Source organism: Nyctibius grandis, chromosome 12, assembly GCF_013368605.1.
Source record: "Nyctibius grandis isolate bNycGra1 chromosome 12, bNycGra1.pri, whole genome shotgun sequence".
NCBI classification, from domain to species: Eukaryota; Metazoa; Chordata; class Aves; order Nyctibiiformes; family Nyctibiidae; genus Nyctibius; species Nyctibius grandis.
The window spans coordinates 12,800,028-12,811,131 of record NC_090669.1 but is presented as its reverse complement, the minus strand read 5'-3'; the positions used below and the strand labels follow the sequence as shown (position 1 = coordinate 12,811,131).

General features: G+C 47.3%; 1 protein-coding gene across 2 annotated transcripts in view; it reads right to left on the bottom strand.

Annotated features, from left to right (window-relative positions):
• The window catches only part of KCTD15 (potassium channel tetramerization domain containing 15), a 41,471-nt gene that overhangs the window by 8,450 nt on the left and 21,917 nt on the right, over positions 1 to 11,104 (bottom strand). For both annotated transcript variants that reach the window (XM_068411341.1, XM_068411342.1), the window contains one exon: positions 5,198 to 5,342. In XM_068411341.1, the coding sequence (XP_068267442.1) occupies positions 5,198 to 5,342 (145 nt within the window). The remainder of the gene's footprint in view (positions 1 to 5,197; positions 5,343 to 11,104) is intronic.

Sequence of the window (11,104 nt, the reverse complement as noted above, 5' to 3'; positions counted from 1 at the left end):
AAATGACAGGAATCATTTGGACTGGAAAGAAGGGCATGACAAGAAGCAATCAAGAAATGGGCACCAAAATTACATGAAAAATAACGGCAGTGCTGCTGGTCCAGGACTCAGGGAAGAGGGGGAATCAAAGGCCAATGAACGTGCAGCACAAAAAGGTGAGACTCTTCATAGTGGCTTGGAATTAACCTGTAAAATCTGCTGCTGCAGGATATTACTGAACCAAAGCAGTTAACTCTGTTCAAATTTGGCACCACAGACCCACCGCTGGTAGTGGAGAGGTGCTCCTTCACCCCAGGGCTGCCTACAGCCTGGAGATGTATGAATATTCACAGTGACACCGGCAAGGTTACCACGTTACAAAAGGGACACCGGATCCTTTACATCTCTTCGATGTCTGTTAACGCTGGGACAATACACACACCTCTAAGGGAGAAAAAAGGACTGGACAAGGCACAGAGAGGAAAGAGTGATAAGAGCAAGCGGGAAGAAATGAGGGCAACAAACAGAGTCATGGGAAGTAGCTAGAAGATGAAAAACAACAGGAAAATTAAAGAAGAAATCATACAGAAATCATGCTGCAGACAACTGGAGTTGGGAACAGGCCAGATGAAGAGGCATGGAGACTGGCTGCATCACCTGGTCTCGGGTAAAACAGCGTCAGCCCCAAAGCCTCTTACCCTGAGGGAAAGTATCTTCCCCCCTCCCCAAAATCAGCACTCTCTGCTCAACCATTACTGCTTTTCTCAGCCCACTGGTGAAGCTCCCTAGTTACTGAGCATGAGATCGGTTTAAACCTACAGGGATTAGTGGCCTAAATGAAAAAACAACCCCTGCCCCAAACTTTCTGAAATCTTTTTGCGGGACACTGGAGCAACACAGTCCACCACCTAACCTCATCACAGAGGTGTGTGCAGGGGCCTATCAAATGTTCACTGGGCATCTGCTGGTCCTGTGTATCTCTTTTTTGAGCAAAGGAAAACATGCAATGCCAAGGAAAAATGTGATACTGTAGAGTGAACAGGAGCACCCAGTGCTTACTGAAGGCAGTGGAAAGTCTCCTGCTGTTTTCAGTAGGTCCTGAAACACTAGTTTTAGAATATCTGTGTTCATGGTCACTATAAAATAACATATTATTTGTAAGGTCAATCAAGTGAATATGTGCTAAGAAAACTCAACAGTAAAACCTAGAAGAGGTGGTAGAGCGATATAAAAACCAGTCCTTCATTTCTGAAAGTAGAGAGAGGCTCCTGAAAGTAGAGACAGTGCTCCTGAGGCTGGATGCAAAGCTCATTACATTCATGAGTCTTTTGGACTGACTTCACTGGGCTTTGGACTAGGCTGACAGTATCCTGAACCACAGGAGTTCAATGGTCCAGCACTCCCAGGCCAAAACAGAAATGCCATAAAGCAAACAAAAGCAGGATCCCACCACCTCTACCTCCCGCACAGCCAGCTGTTAGCCCACCGCATCAAATGCTGCTCTTTAGTGACTCCTGCTAGCCACCATTTGTCCTAAAATAAACAAGATAATTTTATATTCTGATACCATTTTGAGATAAGACAACCAGTTTTCAAATGAAACAGCTCTTCCACTACTGTTGCCAGAACAACACAGCCACGCTTCAGATGGCTGGTGGAAACTGGGGCTGTGCTGGAGCATCACGTGCTCCATGGGACGACGTCTGCACCTGGTCATAACTGCCTGCGTTAAGCCAAGGTGTTTGGGTTAGTTTCCAAAATAAGACTCTCATGTCTGTGTCCATTCCACACTTAGGCTGAGCACAAATATGCTGGAAAGGGTTCTGCACCTGGCAGAGGGGTTTGTAACAGAAGCTGGGCATCCAAGGCGTGCTGGTGCAAAGAGGCAACATGCATGTGCGGTGTTAGGGGGTCTGGGCACCTATTATCAGGCAGTGGCAATAAAGGGAATTTGTTGTGCTGTAGCAAGTAGACTGAAGAGGTCCCTCATTTTTGTACCTAATCTTGACTCCTGAACAGGCTGAAATGGCTCTTTCTGCCCATTTTTCACTTGTTATCCTTTGTTACGTGGAACAACAATCATCCTGTCTCAATGTTTCTTTTATATTTTAGTGCTGTGAAGATCGGACTCCTCGCTACAAGAGAGAGTTGCTCACTTCTACGATGACAACTGTGCCATTTGCTAAGGTCAGTTTGAGAGCGCTTAAAATTAGATGCAAACACACTAATTTTAAAATTATATTAATAAATTAGCATGTTGGCCTTGTGGTTCCAGTGCTACAGGTGACCTCTATAATCCATACAAAACTCAGATGTCCTGTGCATTTGTGCTCCTCCCCTCCTTAAGATGGAGTAATAATATACACATTGCCTCTGTCTATTTTTGTTTGATGATCTCTAAGCAGGGAGCGAGCCTCAAATAAGTAGGTACGAAGGGTCCTGGTTTTGCGTTATGTATTGGCAGTGAAGGGGACAGATGCTGCTCATAAATGTACTGGGGGAGCACCTCTGATGGTGGGGGGAGATCAAGGCAGAGAATATTTGGGCTGCAGAGGAGGGGCAGCTCCTGTGCCAGCCACCCCCTAACCCTGCAGCGTGGCAGAGCAGGGGGTGCTGGCTCCACGCTCTGCTTGAGGACATTTGTTGTTCAAGGTGTCGTGGTCCCACGCGTGGGACTCTGAAGTGGTGCAGGAAGCAGGAGCTGTAAGCAGCTCTGGGCTGCTCGCCATCACCTCGCACAGCACGGGCTGGTTCAAAAGAGAACAGAGCCAAACAACTCACGGTAACTTCTCAGCGTACTGCATGTGGCTTAAAATCCCCCAAACCCAGGAAAATTATATGAACTATTAAGTGTGTTGCTTTCAGCAGGGAGACCTGTCAAGATACTAAACTCTTTCAAGTTCTGGCTTATTAGTAGTTGGAAGTGTAATTAATATTCACTGTAAACACACCAGTCAGACCTGATAATAAAGAATCACTAGCCTAGGAACACATACCCCACTTTCTCTGCATTTCAGTGTTAACTTAGTCTGAAAACAACACTTAAATAGCAAACACAACAACGCTGGTGCAGTACTAACATTCCAAACTTTCCAAAACAACCATGTGAGCAGCAATTCAAGTTGAAAAGCAACTTGGCTAAACCTTGAGGCTAATAAACTGCTTGATTAAATTAAGGGGTAAAAACTAATAAATATTCAAAACACTTGATAATGCTTTGTTTGACATAAAGAACATTTAATGCAAGTCTCACTGGAAAACCTGTCAGGTTTGATACCTTAAATAGAGTTTTGCATTTAGAAACACCAAGTGATTCCATTTGCTGCCTTTTGATTATTGTCTTCTGTCACTTTAATCATGCTGGTAAAATTACACGATTTCTGTGAAGTCAAATCCGTTTACAATGCAGTTTTAATATAGCTTTGTAGCGCATTCTTCTATGCATTTTTATTTAGTTACTCCCTACCTAGCAATACTTTGCTTTGTTCTTGAGCCCTCATTAGCCTGGGGTTTGCTCTAAAGCTCTCCCAGGGAGGAACTAAATAAAATACAGTTAACCCTATGCAAAGAGATGGTCTGGAACAACGGACTGAGCCCGGGCACAGCGCCGGCTCTCCCGAGTCTCTCCCAGCCCTGCCAGCGGCTTGCTGCGCAGACAAGTCCTTGGCACCCACTGGCACTCTCACCTCCAGGCTCTTACCAAATCCTGCTGGTTTTGTTTCACAGCACCTCTGAAATCTGGATGCCGGTCAAGGCCACAATCAGCTTGAACTACATCTTTTCTACCCTCTCTTCTCACGCCGCCTTGTCCCACCAGATTGTGTAAAATGCTGCTGCTAAAGCATCTCTGGCATTTCACCTGTACTGCTTCTCCATCCACCCCCTTTACTTGATCCATCTTACCTAGCCTTTACCTTCACTCCTACCTGCATGTTTTCTCTCATTTCTCTTTACAGAGCTTTTCTCATGTCCACCCTCAGTGCTCTGGCTCTCGCCCTCCTTCACAGCACCCCAACCCGCAGTCCAGCCTCCCCGACCTGCCCACCACTCCCCAGAAGGACCAGTGCTCAGGACAGCCCTTCTGGGCTGGAGCTCCAAAACCACCCGTGAATGCCAGAACTTCTCCCTGCCTTGGGACGAGATGTGTGCTCCCATCACACAGCGTGTCTGCTCAACATTAACCATCAACACTCCCATGCCGGGATCAAATACTCATAACTTAGGCAAGAGTGGCTGAGGAGCAGTTTGCAGCATGAGGATCAGCTGTACTCCAAAGCTAAAGCCACCACAGCAACCACAAATCTGGACAGACTCAGTCAAGACTGGCCAAATTATCTTGCCTGCCTAGTCCAACATGCAAAGTGAAATCTCACTGCACGGCGCGGGAACTTTCCAGCAACGCTCCACGTCCTCTAACTGAGCAGATCCCCGTTGCCATCCCAGTTTATTCATCATTTCATCCTGGAGTTAGTGCTTTTGTTGAATCTTGTCATCTACAGTTTGGACACTTTTGTCTTCTAATTTTCATACATAAGGATGACAATGTTGCAAGTTTCGTAAGTGCAAAGCCAAATAAACAAGGCTAGGAGGAGAGCGTTTAAACAATCAGGGTTTGCAAAGCAACAACCAGCGCCATTATTTCATAGAAAACATGTATTGCTCCTTAAAAAGCCCTCAGTCAATTCCATCCCCCAAGAATATTTTGACACTCTTAAATTGTGTAAAAGATGACTTCCTGAAATCAAAGTATCTGCATCGGTTATATCTAACACAAATCCTCATGGGCTTGTTTAAGGGTGTTTCTTTTTTATACCAACAAGAAAAAGATTATACAGTTCAAGTCCTCTAAGTATCAAATTTAAAACATTTCTTTCAGATTCTGAGCATTAAACCCTGGTAAGTGCTAGTTGCTGATGTTGCTTCTTAATTGTTGTTATACCCTGATAAATAAGCTAAAAATGTGAGAAAATACAATTAGTTTAGAAAAACTGATTTAGCCGTAAGCTTCATCGTTTAACTTTTTATGGTATCCATGACAACCATTGGTCCATTTATTAAATAATAGCATCCCTTGTGTAATACACAAGTACTAAAAATCCTAACAATAAACAGCAACATTTAGTTAAGTGTGTTTAGGTCAAGCACACAAACCAGCTTGCACCAAAACAAATGACAGAATGGGAGGAAAAAATGGATTGCAGAGTATAGCTTTCCTTACCTTAAAGTCATCTGGGAGCAGTAGCTTAGATGTCCTTAGGAAGCTTAATATATATCTGAAAATTTCTCCATCTCGATCAATGAAATAATGTTGTTTTAAACTGTCCAAGACAATAGGCTCTGTGCCATTAAACAGACGACTTATTCTGAAAAAAGAAAAGAAAAAGAAATGGGCAAAAGAGACAAAATCTCATCACACCCTCAGGGCTGAAGAACATCCAGCCAATTTAGTTGCATCAATTCAATGTGCGTAAGGTAACGCAGTATCTTAATTTGGTGACAGACAAGTGCACAAAGATAGATGCCTTAGACACGTGTGCGCACCAGTGGCGAGAGCCCCGCAGCTGCCCTGGCACTAAGCTCGCACTGCCCCGAATCAGGGCTGTGAACCTGGCCCGTGACCCCAACAAGGAAAGTGCCTATGAAACGCTCATCCCACAGCTGGCACAGTAATTTTGGTGAGGACATGCGTCACCGGCTCCGTTACACATCCCCATCCACCATGTCCTGCTAATGGAGAACTGAACAGTTACTCGGAGATGGGCTCCTGGCCATGAGCTTTTCCTCCAGCTTGGCTGTCATTTTGAACAAACGCCACCAAAGCCTTTCCGTGCTAGAGGAGAGGCTGCCCGTACACCAAGATGAGCTGTATGGACCTGTCAATGCTGGGTAAGCGGCCATCCAATGCTGAATGTTTTGGCAAACCAGCAACCAATGGCCCGTGCAGCATCTGCGGTGCTGCCTGTGGGACCACAGTCCCACCACCAGTAGCCCCAGGGATAAGAGTCTGGCAGAAGACAGCAACGTGGCAAATCTTTGTGAGCAAAGAAAAGGAAGCAAGACCTGTGAAACTGGGGGATCAGCTGGTTACAGGACCAAAATACCACATCAGCTACATCACTCCAGCTTTCTCCACGTCCTGAGGAGCATGCTCTGCAGAAAGCAAACCGGGCATCTGCCTGGCTGCCATTCCTCCTGCCTCTCCCCTCCAAACGCCTGGCTTCTCTCAGAACGCTTTGTCTTCCCATGAGAAATAACCCAGCTGAATATATGTTCTTGAAAGGAAAATCGCAGGAGACAGACAGCAACGACCTATTAAGTAATTGAGTCCATCTCTCTGACAGTGCAGCATTGTTCCCAACTGCAGAGTGTCTCGTGTTTCAAAGTGGAGTCTTAAATAACCCTGCCAGCGAGGACTCCTCCATTTCCCAGAGAGACTATCCCGCAGCCTGCTGCATTTCACTGTCGAGCCATCCCTTCGACTTGGCCACGCAATCCTCCCGTGTCCCTCGCTCAGACCAGGGTAGGACTTTCCCCGGCCGTGGATAAGAACCTTTGGGTTGTGGCATGCAACACGGTGAGATTTGCTCTCCACAGCTGCACCTTGCTCTGATCTTCTAACTTGCTAATTTAGTTGTAAATTTAATTAACGTGCCATTTATTTCTAAATTAACTGTGGAGATATTAAATAAAACTGGACTTAGCAAGTCCCCACTGAATTCAGCTGAAAACCTTTCTGCCCTCTTAAGCAAGCTCCAGGTTTTACTGCCTGCTCTCATGTCTGTGTCAGCATTCAGCTAGTCCAAGTTACTTATAAAAATAACCAAATGCTCCTCTAAACCCTAATTATAATACGTTTATTGTTTTTCTTCTACCTCTAGCTTTTCAACAGTATCAGAAAACACCACCGAGTTCACGCTGCAACGTTTCATTTATATAATCCCAAGGTTCGGTAAGCCTCCAGTGATTTATTATTTTCTTTCTCGTTGTCATTTTAGGGCTGTTTGCCTGAGATGGTTAATTATATTGCTTTGTTGTACAATGTTAAATTTTATTCCAAGAACCAGACAGTTAATTTATTTCCTTAGACATGAGCCAGTGTGCTGTGCTGGGTTAGACTGAAAGCAGAGGAAACACCGACAGAGCAGCTTAAGGTTCAGGATAGTATATTTATCAAGTAAATTTGCGTGGCTATTGGAAGTTTTGATCTTACACCTAAACAAGCTGGGCTGTGGCTTAGACCTCCTCCCCTTCGCTGCCCTTTCTCTGTGAAGTCTGCAAAAGCAAGGCGAAGGCTGCTGTTTGGCTCCGCACGCGTATGGGGGAAGGCTTGCCAACAACGACGGGGCGCAGGGAAGACAGGGTACAAAATTTTAATGGACCGCTCTTTAATGTAGTGAAGCCTTTTTTTGGTAATGAAAACACAACATGAATTTTGAGGCCTTTGCGGAGTGCCCTGAGCTGTATTTCTTCACCAGCAAAATTACTGCTGGGGAAAGAAACTTGCAGAGTGTTGAAAGACTTAACTGCCACCCCAAAAACAGTGTGATGAATAGTTTAAGGATTTATTTGACGTTTTAGGGGGCTCGTTTTAGGGAGTTGTTCCAAGAACCAACTTCAGTGCAGCATGTTATAACACTGCATGCGGAAAGTGCTCCTGCTTCTCCTGTCTCGCCAGTATAAACTGTACCTGTAGGAAGTCCATGACCAGTCCACTGGTCATGGTGCCCAGTACTGTACTGGTGGACAAACTGGGTAATGGCGTTTTCGGGAGGCACTTGCTTATGGCATGCGGGATGGTACTTCCAGTGATGTCTGTGAAGAGGTGAGAGGCACAGAAAAACAGGGGCGAGGGTAAAAGAGCCGCACATGGATCCTACAGCGATGGGTGAGTCTGAGCAATGAACGCTTCTTCAGCATTCCCACCTTTTGCAAGAGATTGCTTCACTTTCTAGTTTAAAAACACTCTTAAAATTTCTGTCCAAGATTTAATTTCCAGACAGGGAGCAGACCGAGCCAGGATCAGTCCAAGTGGTTGCAAGTCTAAGGATGGCAAGCTTGACTTTCCATTGGCTCCACCACCCTGGCCAGGTCCCGCTATGCTCACACCATCTTCCCAGTGCACGGCTCTTCCCAGCCATCTGTTCATCCTCCCCAGTTACTCCTGCCCTCCCAGCAATGTGGTCTTCCCTACCGCCTGGCCACCGCTCTGCAGTGCTGCCCACCCTGGCTCTCACAAGGCCCCTGCTCCTGGTCACCACTGCATCGTGTCCCTGCGAGAGCCACAACGGGGCTGGCGTCCAGCCTCCAGCTTAGTGGGTCTCACTGGCACCTTGAGCACCGTCTGGATGCTCTTCCCCGCTCCTCCCAACATCCAGAACACAACCTGTTGATCCTACTCCTACAGTTTCTTTGTGCTTGTTGTTTCTGCTAAAGGCTTTTACATTTTCAATAATGTTTCGCCAAAACGCCAAGGGGCGAGTTTCTAGCTTTGTACCGATTTTACTATGATATTAAGATCTCCTTTTATTAGATTAAAAACAAACAACGCAGCCAGCCAACCCACAAGGACAAGAGCACCAGTAAATTCTTTTCTTAGTTTCTTGGGCAGGGGAGGAAGCCGCGTGCAAGTACCTACAGACGGCTGCTGCTACCCACACCCCCCGTAATGCTGGCAACCAATTTTCCACCACGCAAGCTCCCCGCAGTGCCTGGCGAGGTGCGAGCGCAGAGGGGGCCCGCAGGGCAGTGACTCCAGCCCCCGCAGCAGAGCTTGTGGCACACCATCTCTTTCATAAACTCGCCCAACCCCATCTTAGAAGCAGCCAGGGCTTTTTGCACCCCCAGCTCCCTCTGGAGCCCCCTCGGTCTTCCCAAGATCATCACTGAGCACAGCCGTGGCTCTGCACATCACACACTGCTGTCGGGGCTTTAATGGCACTTTGGGATGGGAAAGATTTTGGAGTGGGGGGAGTTGCTTTCTGGTTTGGGGCCAGTTTAGGCATTTTCCTGACAGCTCTCTTTTTGAACAGAAAACAGAAGTTCTTTCTTAATAAATCTGGTTCCAGAGGCTTTAAGAGGAGCACCCAGTATTGTGGGACCTGTGGGACAACCAGCAGCTGTGGTCCTGTCCCCCCACGCGCGCCTGCCCAGCCAGCGCAGTGACACTGCGTAAGTAAAACTCTCTGTCACAACGTTGCACTAAAAGTATTAATTTAAGTAATTATGTGATTAATATTTAACTGTTCAGTGATATTTTTGTCATTCATAATTTAGTTGTTTACATTTATTAAAAATTGATTCTGTAGACACTTTTTCTGCCCAATGTCAAATCAGCAGGGAGTGCACATTTCAGCAAACTGTCATTAAAATGTGTCTCCTTCCTAATTTTATGGGAGGAGAGGGGAAGAAGAGAGAAATGCCTGTCCGTGGATCCTGCCAGCACGTGGGTCCGTGCTCCACTCGTGCCCTCCGCTGTACCTGCCCCTCCTCCGTGCACCCTCCTGCTCCACTCAGCACAAACGCACAGCGAAGCCGACACGAGCTCTGCAGCTCTCCCTGCATTTTATACGGCGGCTGTCAGTTGTACTTGGCTGTTGGGCCTTGCTGTGGAGCTGGAGGAGGAGGCGGCGGTTGTGGGAAATGCTGCAGAGGGGAGGAAGAGGGTTGTTTACAGCCAGGACACCGAGCATGACCTGAAACTGCCCCGCAGGACACGTTAGCAAAGCGTCCCAGGTGTATGAGCAGAGTCCAGTCACTGCTGCTGAACACAAACAGTGCTGCCTATCTCTTAAATATTTGCTCAAGGTGGGTAGGATAGATACTGTTATCTGCTTGGAAGAGAAAAAATGCTGTGAATTGGAGCAGAGGTGCTTGAGAGACCCGAGCGCCTTACGCTGTGTCTGTCACTGCTGCCCGCGTAGCTATGTCTGTTGTAAGTCTGTTACTTGTCCCATCACGAGAAAGTAACTGCTGGGACAGAGCAGTGGAAAGCCGCGGGAGCGGCTGCGCCCTGCCCGACGCCGGTGTGCCAGGAGCCGGCTCGCTGCTGGCACTGCTACATCCCAGCCGCAGCAGCACAGTCTGGGGTGGGCAGTGAACAGTGCTGCCACATCTTTACAGTGGTGTTTTTCATATTTCCATTACTTTTACTGTAAAACTGAATGGGTTTGTGCACAAGTTCCCAGCAAAGCAAACTGTAATGGAGAAAGCACCTGCAGCTGCTTTCCCCAGGGAGGTACGTTAAAACACCCAACCCATCCAAAAAGCAGGCAGGGCTGGCTGGAGGAGGCCAGGGATAACCCAGGTGAGCAGCAAACGGGTGTCTTCTGCCTTCTGGCCTGATGGTAATTATGAGGGAGAGATGTTAAAATGCTGTCTCTGCCAGGACACATGCCCCCTCACGCCCTGTACAGGGAGGAACGTGGCTAAAGGTTGCATCTGGCTGCAGTAGGTTTTCTGATCTGCCTCAATTTAAAACTTCAGCTATAATTAGCGTGAAAGTCCGTAAACAAAGCTCTGTTGTATGGTTATACCGTACCTTCACACCCTGCTGCCTGACCGGTGGTTTTCAGCCCTTCTCCAGTTCTGGGCAAACATCACTAAGGAGAGTCACTGTCTGCAGCACAGGGCTGTGCACGCACGACTCGGCTGCGGTGCGCTGCAGAAACCGTGCAGGCTCTGCCCTCATGGCTCTGCCACAGTTTCCATTTTAATCAAAGATAACATCTTGACCACCTCAGGTTGCTTCAGGCGTACGCTTGGCTTGGAGGGTGTTTCAGCTGGGGAGAATTTTAAGCATCTTTTAAATCTTTTATTTGTATAGTGATGGGAATTAAGTGTGTGCGGGGAAGAGTCTGAGTCTTAAATTGGGGGTATAAACTGCTGCTCTGCCAACTATGAAATCTAAGCAGCGACATGTGCTTTGGGATCGGTTCACGTGCCTGAAGGTACACAGAGGTGCCCCAAAGGGGCTTTCTGGCAAGCCCCGATCAGGTACTGGCTTCCAGTCCCAAATGGAGTGCAGGCATCAAGCCTGCAGTGTCAGGCAGATCAGCGCTCCGCGCGTGCTCGAGCCACCCTGACCACCGACTCCTTCCCCACCGCTCCTACAAGACCAGGGTGAGCA